At 45.7% G+C, this 21,442-nt stretch overlaps 1 protein-coding gene and 1 pseudogene across 3 annotated transcripts; both read left to right on the plus strand.

Annotated features, from left to right (window-relative positions):
- Positions 1-1,817: 1,817 nt before the first annotated feature.
- Positions 1,818-7,754, plus strand: LOC309521648 (major histocompatibility complex class I-related gene protein-like; annotated as a pseudogene). Its single transcript has 3 exons — positions 1,818-1,949; positions 6,464-6,569; positions 6,676-7,754. The product of its transcript is annotated as a major histocompatibility complex class I-related gene protein-like (transcript).
- Positions 7,755-11,742: 3,988 nt separating this feature from the next.
- LOC309521418 (uncharacterized protein) lies at positions 11,743-16,993 on the plus strand. Of its 2 annotated transcripts, XM_082203872.1 has the most exons (3): positions 11,743-11,892; positions 14,726-15,599; positions 15,675-16,993. In XM_082203872.1, the coding sequence occupies exons 2-3, from the start codon at positions 14,748-14,750 to the stop codon at positions 15,828-15,830; spliced, it is 1,008 nt and encodes a 335-aa protein (XP_082059998.1). In that variant the 5' UTR covers positions 11,743-11,892; positions 14,726-14,747; the 3' UTR covers positions 15,831-16,993. The 2 variants fall into 2 exon arrangements, with proteins under 2 accessions (XP_082059998.1, XP_082059997.1); XM_082203871.1 differs by having other exon boundaries at positions 14,726-16,993.
- The last annotated feature ends 4,449 nt before the right edge of the window (positions 16,994-21,442 follow it).

Genomic DNA, 21,442 nt, shown 5'->3' on the forward strand with positions numbered 1-21,442 from the left:
ATTATTTCCAATGGGTCTGCTCTGCCCAGGACTCAGTTGGAGACAACCCTCAGTGATAAAAACCTTGTCAGGTTTCAAATACTTGTGGATGTTTGTTCTATATCATACACATGAAGGCTAAAATCAGAAGTGGTTTCAGAGTAGCGCAACGGGTTTGTCCACACTGGGCGCCATGCTTCAGGGGGTGCCACAACAATGCCATAGAACAGAACACAAGAGGTGGAGGGGCACACAATTTTATCGTCAGACGGGGTGCCGCTAAAATTTGAGAACCCAAAGTGCACCACTGCTAACAGCAGACAAACCTTTTGGTGCTGTGGCACCAGCTCAAATCCTGTTACCCATCAAGAAACGGGTTAAGGTTACGGCATGTACTGTATTAAAAGAAAATATTATGAAAATGATGTATAGATGGTACTTAACCCTGGTGAAATTAACAAAGATGTATCATACAAATGATAATTTATGTTGGAAATGCAAAGAAAAAGAAGGTACTTTCTATCCTATGTGGTGGACGTGTCCTAAAGTGAAAGATTTCTGGGAAAAGATATATAATATGTTAAAAAAAATGTTGAAAAATACATTTGTTAAGAAACCAGAAGCCTTTTTACTTGGAATAATAGGATTGGAATTGCCCAAAAAAGATGTTAGATTATTTTTGTATGCCACTACAGTGGCAAGACCGCTATTAGCAAAAAAATTGAAATCTCAAGAAATACCAATGGTAGAAGAATGGCAGATGAAGATGTTGGAGTTTTTGGAGCTGGCAGACTTGACTGGAAGAATCTGCGATCAGAAAGAAGAGGAATACCAAGAAGATTGGAAGAAATTTAAAGATTATCTAGCTAAATATTGTAATATAAGATAGTTAGAAGATATATGAAAGAATCTGATAGGCCTAGGACTGGAATACGAATGTTGTATAGTAATATGGATTTAAGTCAAAAAAGAAAGGAGATGAAGATAGTTAGTTGAAGGAGTTAATTGCATTAGAAAAAGGATTTTGGAGAACTGCTACAAAGGAGATACAATGAAATTCAGTTAGGGCGGAATTGAGGAAGTCAGACTACAATGAAAGTTAACTTGGATTTCAGAAAGTAATGACTGTTTTTAATCTTTTTTCTTTTTTCTTTTAGTATTGCAAGGTGTTTTGTTTTATGTTTTTTATATGTTAAATTTGTTATAAATGCGGAAAAGCAATACAAATTTTTGATTTTTTTAAAAAAATCAAATGCATCAACGTTTGACGCCTGAAGCCTAATGGTGGAGCCGGCCCTGCAAAGGCAAAATATTTTGTGGCCAATGCAATGCAGGTCAAGCTTGGCTTTCCAGACATTATCTAGGAAATCAGCTGCATGACGCGAGTGTAAGTGCCTTGGTAGAACACAGAGAGGTCCAATTCAAACATTATGTCCTCGCATGATCACTAGTGGTGGGACTGGTGCGCTAGCTAGAGCTTCATTTTGTCCCCAGTCCTGAGGAACAGAACAATTGTAGACGATCTGTTCCAGTGCTAGGATTTTTAATCAATTCAATCCATCATTGTTTCCATTCTGGAAAGAAGTTCAGGCAAATGATCCACACCAGTCAGCATTCAATAGAAATCTGCTTCCTGTCTCTTCCTCTTGTTTTCCTAATTCAGAGTCTGGTACGTCCTGTCTGGGAGTTGATTTGGGCAAGGTAAATATCCTCACCCAAAAATGCCACAGCGGATATTGTTGGCTGATTGGGAACACTGTTCAGCTGGGCTTAATTAATCATTGTGCAAACTCAGAGGCCTAAGAAATGCGCTGTCTGCACCGACTTGCCTAAAGGGGATGGGTGATGTTGTTGACTCAGCACGAATCGGTGCTGTGCTCGTGGGCTACGTGGGAAGCTGGTTGCAAAAGCTGAAGGAATGCATCCACAAGCAGATACGCGGCAAAACGCATTTCTGCCCTTATCGCCAGGTGAGGTCATTGTTTATCTCCTAGTATGGAAAAATGCAAAACACTCTTTGCAAACGACATTAATGAAGATGCATCCGGGTCGCGTGCCTGTAGCCATCCATATGAATATGTCACAGCGCTACAGTTCCCATCATCCCAGACCATGTGACTACGGTGGCTGGGACTTATGGGAGCACAACAGTCTCTTGGAGGGGTTACATACTCCCCACCCCTTGAGATACAACAAGGAGAAAGCGAAGGGGGGGATTTTGGAATGACGACCAAACAGTAGCAATGGTAATCAATCGATCTCTTTATTACAGCCAATAACCAGTACTTGGAAATTAGTTTGAACTTGAAGATTCCTTCTCAAAGTGAGAGAGTTTGATGGAAGAGGGAAGCAGAATTCAGACTGGGTGGATGGATGGATTGCACATAACTCAGTTATTTCGCAGAATAATAGAATCACAGAATTGTGGAGTTGGAAGGGACTCTGAGGGTCATCTAGTCTAACCCCCTGCGATGCAGGAATCCTAACCACAGCTGTCCCTTGGTGGGCTCAAACCACCAACCTTCTGGTTAAGGGCCAGATTCACTGACCAATTGTGCCAATATAGAGAGAGAAAGAGCAAGAGAGAGAGAGAGATGAAAGTACAGTCATACCTCATCTTATGTTTGCTTCATGTTACGTTGTTTCAGGTTACGTCTCACGGTGACCCAGAAGTACCGGAAAGGGTTACTTCTGGGTCTCTCTGCTCGTGCTTCACGCATGCGTACAAGTGCCAAATCGCGCCACGCACCTGCGCAGATACGGCGCTTCAGGTTGCGCTCTTTTCATGTTGCGAATGGGCCTCCGGAACGGATCCTGTTTGCAACCAGAGGTACCACTGTAATGAAAGCATCAGAAAGCACTGAGGTTAGTTTATTATTATTTATTTGTTAAATACAGTCGTACCTCGGCTCCCGAACGCCTTGGGAGCTGAACATTCCAGCTCCTGAATGATCAAAACCCAGAAGTGATTGTTCCAGTTTTGCAAAAATTCTTTTGGAACCCGAACGTCCAGCGGGGCTTCCGCAGCTTCCGATTGGCTGCAGGAGTTTGCTGCAGCCAATCAGAAGCCGTGCTTTGGAATTTGAACAGACTTCCAGAACGGATTCTGTTTGACTTCCGAGGTACGACTGTAGATTTATAATCCATCTTCCATCCAAGGAGTTGAAGGTGGCACACGCCGTTCTCCTGCTCCTCATGTTATCCTTACAACAACCCTGCGAGGTAGCCTAAGGATGAGAGACTGTGACTGGCCCAATGAGTTTCATGGCTCAGGAAGGATTCAGACCCTGGTCTCCCAAGTCCTAGTCCAGCCCTCTAACCACTGCACCACACTGCCTCTGGAATGTACTCACTGGATATATCAATACTGCATGGTCTCAACCTAGAGGACAGAATCATAGAATTGTAGAGTTTGAAGGGACCTTCTCAACTAAAGCAGCCTTGAATTGCATCCGTGTTTTTTGCTGCTGCTGCATTGCTTGGCTTCAGTTAACGAAGGTGCATCTGAGCTCTTATATGAGAGCAAACGAAGGCAGCAGAAGCCAAAGCTTTTTGCTGTAAGAATTTAAAATGGGGGAGGGGGTCAGACACTGTAATAAACACATACACACCCTGTCCTTCACCAATACAGAAACAAGCAGGGCAGGATACAGCCCACATAATTAAAACAACCATTCCAATCATAGAATAAACAGCTCAGACTAAAATAAACCATCAAACGAAGAAGCTAAAGAAACAACAGAGATTATGAAACAATAATCAAATTACAAAACTCAAAATGCCTGGGAAAATAAAAACATCTTCACCCAACACTGAAATTAGTAGTAGTAGTAATACTTATTAAACTTATTTGTCACTTTCTTACAAAAGCAGCTCAGAGTGACTCACAACAATAAATAAACACATAAAATTAGCCTTTAGAAAAATCTAAAAGCCATCCTATTTTTAAAAGGCAGGGTTTAAACACTCTGCATACTCAATGAGGGTGCAGGTAATTAAAAGCCAATGGCCTGGTGGGAAAGAAATGTTGTTTGGGTTTTTTTACCGGTGCCTGAATTGATCTCTGTTTTTAATCTTCTTGTAAGGTTTTTATGGATTTATGATTTACTGCTATAAACAACATGTAACATAAAGCAACCCCTGACCATTAGGTCCAGTCGTGACCAACTCTGGGGCTGTGGCGCTCATCTCGCTTTATTGGCCGAGGGAGCCGGCGTACAGCTTCCGGGTCATGTGGCCAGCAGGACTAAGCCGCTTCTGGCGAACCAGAGCAGCGCACGGAAACGCTGTTTACCTTCCCGCAGGAGCGGTACCTATTTATCTACTTGCACTGGTGTGCTTTCGAACTGCTAGGTTGGCAGGACATGTGACACAGTGCTATTTAAATATTTGTATAAATAAATAAATATAATGATGGAGCCAGGCAAGTCTGCCTGGAAAGAGCATTTCACAAGCAGGGAGTCATCAATTGCCACCTCTAAGACCTCCCATGGAGCAAGGCTCTCAGATAACAATCAAAACAACTCCATTTGAGCCCATTGCACATGTAACATACCCTCTTCTAACCTCTCGTGTCCAGCCTCTAGACACCAACTCCCAACATCCTTGACTGTTCACCAGGCTGGCTGGGGGCTAATGGGAGCTGGAGTCCAGCAACAACATCTGGAAGGAAACACCAGGTTGAGGGAGACTGGAATAAGGAGAGGGCATTTCACTGGTTATGGGTCCAGATCCAGGTTGGGTCAAACCCTGGGATCACCCCAGATTGGACTGGGGCAAATTTGAAATATTAGTGCATTGTAATCTTGTGGTTACTAGGTTATGAAACTAAAGTTTGACAGGCTGAAATGGTGGTTTTCTACAGGTAGGCAAAAGGTATTCCACATAGGTCATCGTAGTACAGTCATACCTCATGTTACGAACGCTTCGTGTTACGTTCTTTCAGGTTACATCCCACGGCGACCCGGAAGTACTGGAAAGGGTTACTTCCAGGTTTCACCGCTCGCGCATGTGCAGAAGCGCAAAATGATGTCACACGCATGCACAGGAGCGGCAAATCGCAACCCGCACGTGCGTAGACGCACCACTGTGGGTTGTGCTCTTTTCATGTTGCGAACGGGCCTCCAGAACGGATCCCGTTCACAATCAGAGGTACCACTGTGCCGTTGCTTAGCAGTTACAACAAGACCTGGGAGGCCATACTTCAAATCCCCACTCAGCCATGACGCTCCTTAGGTGTCCCTGTCTCTCTTGCCCTTACCTTTCTCACACGGTTGTTGTGGGGAGGAAATGTAGAGTGGGGAGAACTATACATGCCTCCTTGGGGGAAATGTGAGGTTTAAGTGTAATGAATGAATAAAACACTCAGACCTGTCACAAATCTTCCAAGTGCCCCTATTTTCCAGGGACTGATTTACAGAAGCCATCACGGTTTCCAATTTGATCCTGGAATGTCCTGCTTTTGTTTGTTGTTGTTGTTTAGTTGTTTAGCCATGTCCGACTCTTCGTGACCCCCTGGACCAGAGCATGCCAGGCCCTCCTGTCTTCCACTGCCTCCCACAGTTTGGTCAAACTCATGCTGGTAGCTTTGAGAACACTGTCCCACCATCTCGTCCTCTGTCGTCCCCTTCTCCTTGTGCCCTCCATCTTTCCCAACATCAGGGTCTTTTCCAGGGAGTTTTCTCTTCTCAAGAGGTGACCAAAGTCTTGGAGCCTCAGCTTCAGGATCTGTCCTTTTGTTTAGGATGTCCCTATTTTCAAAGAAGAAATGTTGTAGGCTAGGGAGTTTTGCGACTCCTGAGCCAAAGAGTTAAGGAACTAGACAACCTATAGAAGACATCTGAAGGTAGCCCTGTATAGAGTAGGCTTTTAAAAAAAATGTTTAATGTTTTATTATATTTTTATAGATATTGGAAGCTTCCCAGTCAGATGGGTGAGGTAGAAATAAATTATTATTATTATTAGTCAGAGTGAGTGGAGGAAGAAGGATCTCACTGGGGACTCAGACAGATGTTGGTTTTGTCCTCCGTTGCCCCCCCTTCCTGTGGGCAGCTGCCCACCTGCTACTCCAGGAATGTGCTGGCGCCACCTTGCACTCCCTGTGCTACTTCTTCATAGCTGTAGATGTGGGTGCGCCACTGTGGTCTAAATCACTGAGCCTCTTGGGTTTGCCGATCAGAAGGTTGGCAGTTCGAATCCCTATCACAGAATGAGCTCTTGTTGCTCTGTCCCAGCTCCTGCCAACTGAGCAGTTTGAAAGCACACCAGTGCAAGTAGATAAATAGGTATCACTGCAGCGGGAAGGTAAAGGGCATTTCCATGTGCTCTGGTTTCTGTTACGATGCCCCGTTGTGCCAGAAGCAGTTGAGTCCTGCTGGCCACATGACCCGGAAAGCTGTCTGTGGACAAACACCACTCCCTTGGGCTGAAAGTGAGATGGGCGCCCCAACCCCATAGTCGCCTTTGACTGGACTTAACCATCCAGGAGTCCTTTACCTTTATCTTCATAGCTGTATCAGCGCCTGGTCAGGGGCTGCCTCAGTTCATTGTTGTCGGGTACGTGGATGACCAGCAATTTCTTCAGTACGACAGTGACACCAAGGGATAAGGAAGGCGGAAAAGGTGAATCCTCAGTACTGGCACAGGCAAACTCACAAGATTCAGGGCACTGGGCTGATGTTCAGGGCAAATATGCAGATTCTGTGGAATTGCTACAACTCTTCAGTCATATGTGCAGCTGTGAGTGGAGCCCAGGCAGGATCAACGGAGGGCAATGGCAGTACCGCTACGATGGAAGGGACTTCATCAGCTTTGACAAGGAGACCCTCACCTGGACGGCAGCTGATATGGAGGCCCAAGTGAGCAAGAGGAAGTGGGCTCCTGAATTGGCCCAGAACCATCACCGGAAAGCCTGTCTGGCGGAGACTTGCATTGAGTGGCTGCAGAGATACCTGGACTACAGGAAGGAGACTCTGCAAAGCACAGTGGCTCCGGTGGCGAAGGTGACCAGGGAGGCAGACTATGACAGCATGGAGTCCTCGGCTTCTACGCCAAGGAGACTGATGCCAACTGGATGAAGGTCAGGGAGGTCGGGCAGGAGGGCACCTCTCGAGGAGTGGTTGCCCCCAACTTGGATGGAACCTACGATGTCTTGCTTAGTGTCAAGATCAACCCCAAGGAGAAGGACTGCTACCGTTGCCACATGGAGCATGACAGCCCAAAGGAGCATCTGTCAACCTGGGGCTCATTGTGGGAGCCATTTTGGGTGTTGTGGCTGCCATCCTGCTGGCATCTGGGGTCATCTTTTTCATCTGCCGGAAGTGGAGCAAGAAAGCAGCCTACAAAGCTGTCTCAATAAGTGACCAGGGCTCCGCCAGCTCCGCCAGGGCTTCATACCAGCCTGGTGTGTGGGATGAGACCAGAAGGTTTGCTGCCCAAGGTTTGCTGTGAATTACAATTGTTCAGAGCTCATGCTGTCCTTTAATTCTGCTTATGGTGTTCCTTAACTCTGGCCCTCGCCCATCCATTCTGACTCCAGCCATAACTTGAATTTGAGGATAATCATGTTTTTCTGATGGACTTTGGCCAATTTTTCTTTCCAGCTGATTTTCAGAAATGTGCTTGTATTAATCAGAAATGTGACAGATACACGCAGCTAAAAGCTTTTAAAAGAGATGAGGAGATTGAGCATGACTTGCAGTGATTTTGATGGTGTCCTGGCTGTCTCTGAGTGCAGATCTAGGTCATTGAGCCTGAGCTTCCACAGCCACTGCCCAGAAGATGTATTCTATGCTTAGGGTCATATTTTAGTCTCTTGCTAACTATGCTGTTTTAAATGTGCATTTTATACTTGACTTCCTTTGGTAATGTTTTCTTTTGATTTCTTTTGTTAGCTTTTCTGTGTTAAATATGCATTCTGTAGTTGACCTCCTTTGCAATGATTTGTTTTGACATCTTTGAGATAATATTTTAGTTTCCTGCTAATTATGTTACCTTGAATGTATACTTTGATGTTTAATGTGTTGTTAACCGCTTTGAGATTCTTTTCATAAAAATATAAAGTGGTATAAACATGAAATGAATGAAAAATGATTAAGAATTATTATTATTATTATTATTATTATTATTATTATTGAATAAAGGTAAAGGTACCCCTGCCCGTACGGGCCAGTCATGTCCGACTCTAGGGTTGTGCGCCCATCTCACTTAAGGGGCCGGGGGCCAGCGCTGTCCGGAGACACTTCCAGGTCACGTGGCCAGCGTGACGAAGCTGCTCTGGCGAGCCAGCACCAGTGCAGCACACGGAAATGCCGTTTACCTTCCCGCTACAAAGCGGTACCTATTTATCTACTTGCACTTAAGGGTGCTTTTGAACTGCTACGTGGGCAGGAGCTGGGACCGAACGACGGGAGCTCACCCCGCCGCAGGGATTAGAACTGCCGACCATACGATCGGCAAGTCCTAGGCGCTGAGGTTTTACCCACAGTGCCACACGCGTCCCTATTATTGAATAGGACGTCCCTATTTTCATCAGAGAAATGTTGGAGGGCACGTTGTCATTCTCCAAACATACTCATGAATGTCGCTCTGTTCACTAGATGCAAAGAGACATCAAAACTATGTTCTTCTGCCTCTCCATGGAGAGATTACACGCCTTGGATCTGTCACAGTCTCAAGACATGAGCAGGCTCATATAGAGAGAGATGCTCTTTCAGGTAGTTGGCTCCCAAGCCATTAAGGATTGACAGTTCATCCAGTTAAACCAGGGTGGTAGCGTTTTGGTATGTTGCTGCGCGGAAGACATTGGCACAGAAGCCACAGAATGCCCACATCAGATCAGATCAGAGTCAACTGTTCTCCTTCAAAGAGCAGCTGGCCCCAATCCCTGTGACAGGTCAGAAAAAGGACATGGGAGAAAGGTTCAGCCCTTTTTTTGTTTGACATGAAGTAGCAAATGTTGCATTTAGCTTCTGTGACTAAGAGCTGCTGAATGCCCCACCCATTCATGGATTGATAAAAAAAACTCCTTAAAGCCATCTGAGCTCATGGCTGTCACCATACCTTGTAGCAATGAAACCCTTAAGTTCATGAGAACATAAGAGCCCTCCTAGACCAGGCCAATGGCCCATCTAGTCCACCATCCTATTCCCATGGCTGCCATCCAGATACCTGTGAGAAACCCCCCAAAAAGGACTTGAACACAAGAGCCATCTCGCCTTCCATGGCTTCCAGCAGCCGCTATTCAGAAGCATCACTGCCTCCAACTGAATAAAATAAAATGAACATCTCAGAATAATTAGGACCCAAATGGAAGTAGCGCCGCAAACCATTTTGCCTACAACTCCACAAAATTGTCCTACCTGAAGATGCACAAACCATCTTGCCTGGAACTTGAAGAACCATTGTGCTTGGAGCTCCGCAAACCATCTTCCCTGGAGCTCTATGGTTTCTTGGTGGATGCCCCATACAATGGTACCTCGAGTTACAAACGCCTCAGGTTACAAATGCTTCAGGTTACAAACTCCACTAACCTGGAAGAGTTACCTCGAGTTGAGAACTTTGCCCCAGGATGAGAACGGAAATCATCTGCCGGTGGTGCAGCAGCAGCAAGAGGCCCCATTAGTGAAAGCACACCTCTAGTTAAGAACAGTTTCAGGTTAAGAACGGACGTCGGGAACGATCTGTGTTCGTAACTAGAGATACCACTGTAACTAGAAAATTATATTGATAGGCTTTGAGACCTATCACAGGGTTTGCCTACAAAAATAATGAACAGGTGGTTCAGGTTAACTGGGCAAGACAACTGACTTCTGATGGCATTTGACTAACCAAACCCAAAGTGTACTCATTTTTCCTCATAACCCTGGGAAAAAATGACAAGTGAGGTGCCGCAGGGTTCTGTCCTGGGCCTGTTCTTCAATGTCTTTATAAATGACTGGGATGAAGGAATTGAGGGGATGTTCATCAATTTGCAGAAGACACCAAACTGGGAGGGGTAGCCAGTGCTGCAGAAGACAGAATTAGGATTCAAGATAACTGTAAAAGATTGGAGAACTGGGCCCAAACGATGATGATGATGATGATGATGATGATGATGATGATGATAATAATAATAATAATAATAATACCCTGGTTTCCCCAGCCACTCTGCACGGTTTCCAACAGAATATTAAAATGCAATAATCTATTAAACATTAAAAGCTTCCCTAAACAGGGCTGCCTTCAGATGTCTTCTAAAAGTCTGGTAGTTGTTTTTCTCTTTGACATCTGGTGGGAGGGCGTTCCACAGGGCGTTCCACAGAGAAGGCCCTCTGCCTGGTTCCCTGCAACATCGCTTCTCGCAGGGAGGGAACTACCAGAAGGCCCTCAGCGCTGGTCCTCAGTGTCCGGGCAGAACGATGGGGGTGGAGACGCTCCTTCAGGTATACTGGACCAAGGCCGTTTAGGGCTTTAGAGGTCAGCACCAACACTTTGAATTGTGCTCGGAAACGTACTGGGAGCCAATGCAGGTCTTTCAAGACAGGTGTTATATGGTCTCGGCAGCCGCTCCCAGTCACCAGTCCAGCTGCCGCATTCTGGATTAGGTGTAGTTTCCAGGTCACCTTCAAAGGTAGCCCCATGTAAAGCGCATTGCAGTAGTCCAAGTGGGAGATAACCAGAGCATGCACCACTCTGGCAAGACAGTCTGCGGGCAGGGAGGGTGTCAGCCGTGAGGGCGGGTGACCTCTCCATCCCCCACCCCCACCCCTCGCTGTACGGGTGGCTAGCCACACCTCTGCGTCGCTCTGGTTGCCGGGGCAGGTAAGCTCCACCCCAGGTCTGTCACATGGAAGGAGGAGCAAGCTTTTCTCCTACTCTGGAGGGTAGGACTCATTCCAATGGTTTCAAGTTACAAGAAAGTAGATTCCAACCAAATATGAGGATGATCTACTCATTCCCAACCCAATGCTCAAAGTCTAGGTGGGATGGAGAGAGACCAGCCACTTCCTCTTTTGTGATTGTCCCATTATCTGCTGTTTTGCGATTTGACCAAAATTAATACGTGGGTTTATTTAACAGCCCCCACCATCCAATTTCTCCCAAATAAAATTGAGCAGTGCCCCCAACTCTGCGATGGAGCCCAGCAGTGTTCCATTAAGGACAAGCAAAATAAAAGCCAAATACATGAAGTTACATAAAGACCATCTACATTAAATTAAATGACGGATATATTTGATCCAAGGTGGGAAGAGTGCACCCAATTGTTCTCTCCCAATTATTCTGTCTCTCTCTCTGCTTCTGAACACATTGTGAACAAGGGGTGTGACTCTTCCCCCTCCAATTCTCCAACAGAGGGAAGCTGGTCTGCCATAGAATGCATCCCCCAGTCCTCATCTTCAGACCATTCCTTGACACTGGGGAACTCTGGGAACTGTAGCTCTCTAATGGGCACTCTCAGCCCCCTTAACAAACCACACCTCCCAGGATTCTTTGGGGGAAGCCACAACTGTTTAAAGTGCTATGACATTGTTCTAAATGTATCACACAGATGGGGGGGGGTCTAATTTAGGTCCATTGATTTCAATGGGTCTGATTAGGACTTAGTTGGACACCACCCAGACTCAGCTGACACATCCGTGAAGATTGTGACCTCTTGGGGATTGGGGAGTCTATTTTTAGAACATTGGCCACGTATCTTAGTCAAGGAGGAGATTGGCATGAAATTGCCCGCAGCCATCGCAGAAGCAGAGTCTAAGAAAGGAGTGGCATGGGGGAAATGTAGAAATGCATGATGAGCCTACTCCATTGTGTAAGGATGGAGTCATCCAGATTTACACATTGTATCCGGAGGCTGGGCTTCAGTAGAGGATAAAAAGCACTTGCTGTTCCTGGAGCCACTTAATTCCTTCCAGCAGCGTCTCAGTGACCAATTGGGTAAGTCTCTTTCAGCTGACACAAAGGATCTGCATGGTGGTGGTTGTAACTAGTCAAAGCAGTAGTAGATGTCTCTTTCATGCTTTGGGCAAATCTGTTTTTAGATAAGACTGTAATCGTAGCGTAATACCAGCAAGGCTATTTCCAAAAGCCTTTTTTCTGCTAACCATAAAATGTAGGGGTGGTGTTTCTCCTCAGCCTCATAGTACTCTACTACTCATAGTTGTACTGCTACTACTAGTAATGTTAGTGTTAATGGGCTGTATCCAATGCTGTTTCTATGTGTTGACCCACTGAAAGCAATGGACTTTGGTCCATTGGTTTCATTGGGTCTACTCTAGCATTGGAGATGCAAGCCAACATTTCAGCCGTTCCTATAGCAGTAGGAGACAATCACCTTTATTGCTTCTCAGTTAATTAGAAATATTGTGTTTCTTCTTGAGATCCTCCCCGCAAGCTCTGAAAGTTCTTCCCCGGCCCCCTGCAGATTATCTGAATACAGCTGGCTGGTGCCATTCAAATTATCCTAGGAAGAGAATGACAGGGTGAATAGGAACTTGGATGAGGAGCACGAGATGGGGAAGGTCTCATAACTGAAATTGCGTAAAGTGGAGAGCATCCTCTAAAAAGTCTCCAAATGCCCGCTTTCTTCTCCTCTTCTGCTCTCTCCCCAGTCCAGACCCAAATACCCGGAGTTGAAGCTCTGGGGTTGTCTGGAGGCTGGAGGATATGGGAACACATGCTGCTGCTGCTGCGCTACCCTGTACATCAGCTGTTAGGCGGGGAGGCTGAGCAGCCTAAACAAAACCCCACTGTACCTCAGGTCTCTTCAGGGCTTCCTCTGCCCTCACTGACGTCCTCTTTGGGCTCCAGGGAGGGTCTCCTCGTGAGCCACGAGGACTCTCCAGCTCCCTCCTGCCATTTCTGGGTTTGAATTAAATTATTTCTCAGCACTTCACACATATGCAGTCATGTGTGAGTTGACCATACGTAATTTGGGAGGCACCTGTATAATGCTGTCTAGATTCTGACTAAATACCAGGAAGAACTTTCTGACAGTAAGTGGTGTTAGATAGTGGAACCGACCCCCTCAGGAGGTTGTGGACTCTCCTTCCTTGGAGGTTTTTAAGCAGAGATTGGATGTTCATCTGTCACAGATACTTTAGTCAAGATTCCTGCATTGCAGGGGGTCAAACGAGATGACCCTCATGGTCCCGTCCAACTCTGCAATTCTATGATTCTATGTATTATTGAATTTACTGCTGGCTTTTCACCAGTGGGTCCCAGGGCAGGTTACAACCATTGAAAAATGAGAAATTAAAAGCAGCTAAAGCAGACCCCAGTCACAGGAATAATAATAATAATAATAATAATAATAATAATAATAATAAATTTTTATTTATACCCCGCTCTTCCCGGTTCAAAAACCGGGCTCAGGACGGCTAACAACAAATTTAAAACACTTAATTGAAGCAATAAAAAAAGCATAAAATACAGTATAAAACGTGAATAACAATAAATTCAGAATTCAAAAATCAATTTAGGGGGGAAATCCATCAATAAACATTAGATGATCACTAGGGCTAGCTGGCTGAATTCGTCCTATTTGCACCAGCGAGGAGACCAGGGGAAAATTAGCAGTGGGATCCCAGAGCGGGTAATCTTAACAAAAAGGGGAGGGGAAGGGAAGGAAGGATAGGGTGTGGGCCCTGAAAACACACAACCGAGTGGTCAAAGGTCAGGGCAAAGAGGTGCTTCTTCAGCATTCACCAAAAGCTGAAGTGAAGATGTCCTTCTTTGAGGAAGGAATTCTCCAACCTAGGAGTTGCCACAGAGAAGGCCCTCTCCCAGGTCACCACCACCCTGAAGTTCTGAGAGCGGTAAAACTATGAGATGGAGCCCTCTATTGATTTTAACAACGTGGAGGGTTTGAGTAGGTGTTGGCTTTGGACTGCACTGGAGATGTCAAAATACCTGGGGCGTTGCATCCTCAAAGTAGCTTGCCATTACGTCAGTGTTCCGAATTTGTCAATGCCCTTTGTCCCTTGTGTAAGTCTTGCTAATTGCTCATCCTCCCACAGTCGCTAGTTATCAGGAACACTCCCAATTTACATATTCAATGTATTGGGTGGAACATGTTCTTCCTTTTCCTTCCAGGGGAAGAATGATTGGGGGAAATAGCAGGACGATCTTAACATGTTTGCTAGTTCCGGTGGCTAAAGCTGACATTTCCCAGGTCTTTTCCCCACCCCTCCAGATCTTTAGGAGTTAAATTCTGGGGGGTGGGGTGGGGGGGAACACAGGGTTGTATCTAACATTAGGAACACTACTTGTGGACCCCTTGAAATTAATGGACATGATTACTGAGGTCCATTGATTTCAATTAGTTTTATCCAGTGTTAGGTCTACTGAGAGTAGAGCCATTGAACATGATGGGCATGACTAGCTTAAGTCAATTAATTTCAATGGGTCTGTCATGTAGTTGGATGAAACTCATTATTCCCTTGAAATACATCATTGATGTACAAAAGAGAGGACCTTCTTTGTGCTGGCTCCCAGATTCTGAAATATCCTCCTGGGGGAGGGATGCCTGTTGCCAATACTATGCTCCTTTCAGCACCAGGTTAAAACTTTTTAAAATTTCTCAGTCATTTTAGATTATGCTTTTATTAGTTGATAAGATAGTTTTATTCAACTTGAGTTTTATTGTTTTGATGTTATTATTTGCATGACTAACTTAGACCCATTAAATTCAATGGGTTGTATCCAATGTTAGTTGTACTCAGCATAGACTCTTTGAAATCAATGGAAATCCATTCCTTCTTACCTGCAGGCTTTCTGGAACATCAGTAGAAATGGCATCATTCAACAACCAGCAGCAGCGCAAACAGGCAACCACCTTGCCACCCGCACTGTGCAAAACAGCACCAGAACCATTGCCATGTCCTCAGCCAACACCATGTCCTCAGGAGAAACCTCCATGCAAGGAGACACCACTAGTGGTCGTCCCAACTCCTTGCCCTCAGCCAACACCATGTCCTCAACAAAAACAGCCATGTAAGGAGCCACCAGTAGTGATTTGTCCAACTCCATGCCCTCAGCCAACACCATGTGAAGAGAAGCCTCCATGCAAGGAGACACCAGTAGTGGTCATCCCAACTCCTTGCCCTCAGCCAACACCATGTCAAGAGAAGCCTCCATGCAAGGAGACACCAGTAGTGGTCGTCCCAACTCCTTGCCCTCAGCCAACACCATGTCAAGAGAAGCCTCCATGCAAGGAGCCACCAGTAGTGGTCGTTCCAACTCCTTGCCCTCAGCCAACACCGTGTCCTCAACAAAAGCAGCCATGCAAAGAGCCACCAGTAGTGATTTGTCCAACTCCATGTCCTCAGCCATGTGAAGAGAAGCCTGCCTGCAAGGAGACACCAGTAGTAGTCGTCCCAACTCCATGCCCTCAACCAACAGCATGTCAAGAGAAGCCTCCATGCAAGGAGCCACCAGTAGTAGTTGTTCCAACTCCTTGCCCTCAGCCAACACCGTGTCCTCAGCAAAAGCAGCCATGTAAGGAGCCACCAGCAGTGATTTGTCCAACTCCATGTCCTCAGCCATGTGAAGAGAAGCCTGCCTGCAAGGAGACACCAGTAGTAGTCGTCCCAACTCCTTGCCCTCAGCCAACACCATGTCAAGAGAAGCCTCCCTGCAAGGAGCCACCAGTAGTCGTCGTCCCAACTCCATGCCCTCAGCCAACACCATGTCAAGAGAAGCCTCCCTGTAAGGAGACACCAGTAGTGGTTGTCCCAACTCCATGCCCAGAGAAGCAGCCTCCCTGCAAGGAGCCAGCCACTGTCCCATGTTGCCCACCTGAGGCAAAATGCCCACCCCCTTGCGATCAACAGCAGAAGAAGCAACCTTGCCAGTGGCCTCACCAGCAGAAGTAAACAAGCATGAGAAACAACAACAACGGCGCAGGAAGTCAGCATGTTCAACACGTCCAGCTGCCAACCTGCAGCTTTCAATATACCTCATCCTTTTTGTTTATTTAAATTCCTTTAAAAACCCTTCTGTTAATATATTTCCCATGTTGTTCTCCATATGATAATAGTAGTAAATAGCATAATTGCCACCAACAAGTTACATTTACATTGCTTCAAGAGGAAGTGTTTTGGAATTAGGCTGTCAGATTTGGCTTTTGGTGGAGATGCAATGAGCTCTTCATTTCTTCCTTCTTGGGGCTGGCCCTGGTGGACGCCTCAGATGGCAAAAGTTCCTCCCATTTCCCCTGATTTATCCAATGTAGCATGGTGCTCTCTTCTGTGATGGAGGACATTGTCCTGTTGTCAGTACATTCAACTGTTAGTTTGGCTGGATTCTGTACAAAGGATAGGAGAAGCCATCTCATCCTTTCCTGGGTATCCCTGTTTCTTCAATATTTATTATTGTTTAATGATTATATTGTTGATCATCCAGTTCTTAAAATAGGGAAGACCCCTGCCATATAAGTCCCATCCTACCTAGAATGGTGAAATGAATACCAGTTGCTGGAGAATAAGTGTGGAAGAGGGATGTTGAACTCATGCCCCAATTGTTGGCTTCCCTAAGGAATTTGATTGACTAGTGTGGGAAGTAGGGGGCTGAACTAGGTTTGATCCAGTAGGGTTCTCCTTACATTTGTGAGCAATCCCATTTCCTGCATGTACTTTTCCTTATCCACCCACCCCAAATGAATAGTAGGCAAATAGCGAGGACTGTTTCTATCTTCATTAAATACATCCTTATTGAGATGTTGGCAGAGAACGTAATAATCAGAGCTTCTCATCTGAGGCGACACATTAAACTTCAAAAAGAAATTGTTCCCAGTGATGCCCGAGTATTATTTTACTGTGAATTTAATTAAGGTAATTGACACAAAAGGAAGCGGATTTTATTGGATGGCTTTTGTGCCGTGATTGCGAAGGGGTGATCATGGCATTGCCAGGAAGCTGATGACATGTCCCAAATCTTACTGTTTATTATTCATCCGTCTGTATATTCTTCTGGGATTAAATGGATTGTTCCTAAATCTCTGAACTTCTGAAATACAAATAAAAAGCCTCAACATGAATTTGAATCTGGAGATTTGTTTTTGGTGGGGAATATGACTGTATGAAGGACAGTATAAAAAATACCTATATAAAATAAATTATATGCAAAGAAAGCCTTCCTCAGTCCCTCCAGAAGATTCCAACTTGGGCAAAACTTCTTTTTTAAGAAAAGCTCAACTTTTCACTTCTTGAAATATGACAACCCCACTGTTTGGACAAGGTCACAATTATTGGTATAACAATTGGTTTAGCACCGCATTGATGCCAGCAAACATTAGAGGGAAGGGCTGTAACTGAGCTACAGTCTGCTTTGCATGCAAACGGCTCCAGGTTCAATCCATGTTCAATCTCCAGGTGAGGGCTGAGAAAGGGACCCTGCCTGAAACCCTGGAGAGGCACTGCTAGTCAGAGTAAACAATATTGGGTTAGATGGAGCAAAGGTCCTGCTTTAGTATCAGGCAGTTTCCCATGTACCAATCAACGTCAGCCACTATAGCCAATGGTCAGGGATGGTGGGAGTCGTCGTGAAAGGGGAAGATCTGCATAATGGAAATTTCACCTACATGTGAAATGGTGCTCCGAAGCTGGGCGGGGGGGAGGGAACACCTTCTGAAGGCGGGCGGGGGGCGAAAGTCTTTGCTCCCCCCTGCCTGCCTGTCCCGGAGGGCTTTTGAGGGCAGGACCTCTTCTGAAGGCTGGCGGGGGGGGGGCAAAAGTCTTTGTCCCCCCTGCCTGCCTTCCCAGGGGCTTTTAAATCGCCCTGGACAGCGGAGAAGTCCTCCGCTGTCCCGGGGCGATTTTAAAATGCCGCACGCCAGCATTTTAAGATCGCCCGGACAGCGGAGAAGTCCTCCGCTGTCCCGGGGTTTTTTAAAATGCTGGGGGTGGGAAGAAAAGCCCTTGCCCCCCCCCAGCCTTCAGACTGTCCCCGGACCTGGTCTGAAGGCGGTTTCCCTAGGAACGCATTAATTGATTTTCAATGCATTCCTATGGGAAACCGTGCATCGCAAGACGAAAAACTCGCAAGACGAAGAGACTTGCGGAACGAATTAATTTCGTCTTGCGAGGCACCACTGTACAATCAATGGCATGAGAAAGTGTGGCAAAGCATGGACAATGGCAATATACAATTGCCTTGTGCCAATAGCCTTCTGAATTATTGCCAGTGGAAATGAAAGGGGAGAGATTCAGTTGCCAAGTCTTCAGCTATCTTGACATTTCTTGGGGGTTACTTCATTTCTTGGGGGTTACTTCATGGTGCCAATTTGCCAAGTGGAAAAAGTACTACCAGGCCCCTCAACGCCAACAAATCGAAGTCCATAGCAAGGCCAAAGACGCTACCTGAAGAAAGGGTGGGAGGGTGGGAGATCTGCAGCACAAGGCTGAAAGGGAAGCCTCAGAGTCGCACCGTGGCTTAAATCGGCCCCGGCCATGCCCCCAAGCAACCCGATTGGCCACCTGGTGACATCACATGGCCAGGGTCTGTCCCAGCAGGATGTGGAACACCGCCCCGCCCTCATGCTGAGACGGGAGGAGGCTATGTGGCCCAACCACAACCCGGCCCCACCTGGAAGTGGACCCAATTTATTACTCCGGTCCTGGATTCCTATCAACTCCTATCATCTCATACTCTCCTGATGAAAACTGGGAGGTGAGAGTGTGGCGGCAGAAGTTGCTTTGTCAAGAGGAAAGGAAGAAAGCTGACAACTGGCTTCTTCACTTGTGCTGGGTTCCAGGAAGACTCCACCGAACTACCCAAACCTGCTCAACCACTAGATCTTCCAAATTCTTAACTGCATCTCCCTGTCTTTCTAAGAACGGGCAAGTATGGGCAGCGATTCTTGCATTTTGGCTTGAGAGACGCCTAGCCTCTTAAGCATTAGCCATAGCAGCATTAATTGCTTTGCACAGCATCGTTAATGGATATAGGCCAGGGGTTCCCAAACTGTGCAATAGAGCCCCAGGGTGGCTGTGGGGTTATCTGAGGGAGGTACTAAGAGGCAAGGGGGCAGAAGGGGATGCCGGAATAATAATAATAATAATAATAATAATAATAATAATAATAATAATAATAATAATAATTTATTTATACCCCACTCATCTGGCCGGGCTTCTGCAGCCCCTCTGGACAGCTTTCAACAAAATATTAAAATACCGTAATGCACCAAACATTAAAAGCTTCCCTAAACAGGGCTGCCTTCAGATGTCTTCTAAAAGTCTGGTAGTTGTTGTTCTCTTTGACATCTGGTGGGAGGGCGTTCCACAGTGCGGGTGCCACCACCAAGAAGGCTCTCTGCCTGGTTCCCTGTAACTTGGCTTCTTGCAGCGAGGGAACTGCCAGAAGGCCCTCGGAGCTGGACCTCAGTGTCCGGGCAGAACGATGGGGGTGGAGATGCTCCTTCAGATATACTGGATTGAGGCCATTTAGAGCTTTCAAGGTCAGCCCCAACACTTTGAATTGTGCTTGGAGACGTAATTGACTACCAGACTTTGAAAAGCTGCTCTCACTGGATCAAGTTCATATTTCTTTTTTAAAAAATTAATTAAACTGAGTAGTTTTCACTGGATTTTGAATAAATGTGCAATTAGTTGCTACTGTTAGGAATTTGAGTTATTATATTCTTTAGTTGGTCATGCAAGCTGCTATTCTGGGTAGGGGAAGATACACCAGGGATGAGTTGGGCAATGGCACCAAACAGTTTGGGAACCCCTGGTAGAGGCCCTTGGCAGAGTAATAGCAGCAAAAAATGTCCTCTCCGGATTAAATGTTCTCCCACCAGCAGACTGGATTGGATTGTTAAGATCACAGAAGGGAAGGTCATCCCAAGCAAAGATTTGTTTTTTGCTGTCTGGTGTAAAGAAGTATATATCCTTCAAAATATCTAGATTTATTGCTAAGCTTCTGCAAATCCATGCTATGAAACTTAAAGCGGGTATGGGAAATGATTCATCTAGTGCTTTTTTTCTGAGGGGACAATGCAGGAGTACGCATACCCCTAAACATTTTGTGAATCTTGGTACTTTTGTCCATTTACTGTATTTATTTTCCCCTATTTGAGCTATAAAATGGTGGTTTTCTTGAATCAAAATGAGAGTACCCCTAAACGTGTTGTGGGTTTTTTTTGGGGGGGAAGCACTGGATTTATCCTTTAAAGATTAAGGAGCAGAAATGTAAATCTCTATTATTGTTGTTGTTGTTGTTATCTGCTAAAACACAATAAACTAACTCACTGACTGGCTGAAATGATGTCTGTGTTCTATGGAGCTTACAGAATTTTTATAGGCAATTTTTGTGTTTTGGGAATATATATATATATATATATATATATTTGCTTTCGTAGATTTTCACGGGTACAGGAATGCAGGTTTTGGTGTCTAGATTAGGATGCTGCACCCCCCTGCAATCCCTACACAGATCTGGCTGGCACAAGGCACAAAACCATAGCTCGCCCCTATACACGAAGCCAAGCCAGAGCACAACTAAATGCAGCACAGCCTTCTTCTCAGAAAAACTCTTCACAAGCTCAAGAGGTCAAGACACGAAAGCTTTAGCAACTAATCTACACTTAATGACCCACCCAGTGATATTCTGAATATCACTCATGAAATCACCCAAGATATCCCTCAAGTAATTAAGGAACAAAAGAAGAAAAGGCACACTAATCTAGGAACTTCCTCTCTGCCCAGAACGTTGGAGGCTATACACCACACCCCTCAACAGTATTTATAGGAACTCAAACACCAGACTCTGCTCTGTTCCAGTAACAAGAAGCCGAAAGCACCAGCCTGAAGATGACGAGTGAGACCTCGTCGAAACGTCGCACAGACACCCCGACTCTTACACGGGAAGACACCCGAAGACACCAAAACCTGCATATATATATATATATATATATATATATATATATATATATAGTCCAGTAGCACCTTAGAGACCAACTAAGTTTGTTCTTGGTATAAGCTTTCGTCTGCATGCACACTTCTTCAGATACACTTTGTTTTTTGGAACAGAGAGGAAGCTTTCAGGTACCCTGAACGTTTCCCCACGGACACCACCCTGCCCCATAAACGTACCTTCTTTCCTCCAGTGTGTCTATATTTTACTATCTGCTTGGGCACCAAATTTGGCACATAGCTGTAAATTTCCTGCATTAGAAAGGCATTAGTGCAGTTGACTGCTGACGACTCTTCTGGCTCCATGATTCTAGGATCTCTGACTGCACATCGTTGGGTGCTGGGATGTGAGGAATGTGTGAAATGGATGGAGCATGTGCAAAAGGTAAAGGACCCCTGGACGGTTGAGTCCAGTCAAAGGCGACTCTGGGGTTGCGGCACTCATCTCTCTTTCAGGCCAAGGGAGCCGGTGTTTGTCCACAGACAGCTTTCTGGGCAATATGGCCAGCAGGACTAAACTGCTTCTGGTGCAATGGAACACTGTGACAGAAGCGAGAGCGCATGTAAACGCCATT

The sequence above is a fragment of the Podarcis vaucheri genome (assembly GCF_965113315.1).
Source record: "Podarcis vaucheri genome assembly, chromosome: 16".
Lineage (NCBI taxonomy): Eukaryota > Metazoa > Chordata > Lepidosauria > Squamata > Lacertidae > Podarcis > Podarcis vaucheri.

What these genes read in the sequence shown, in the direction of transcription:
- LOC309521418 (XM_082203871.1), top strand. Translation starts at nt 14,748, where the DNA reads ATGGCATCATTCAACAACCAGCAGCAGCGCAAACAGGCAACCACCTTG.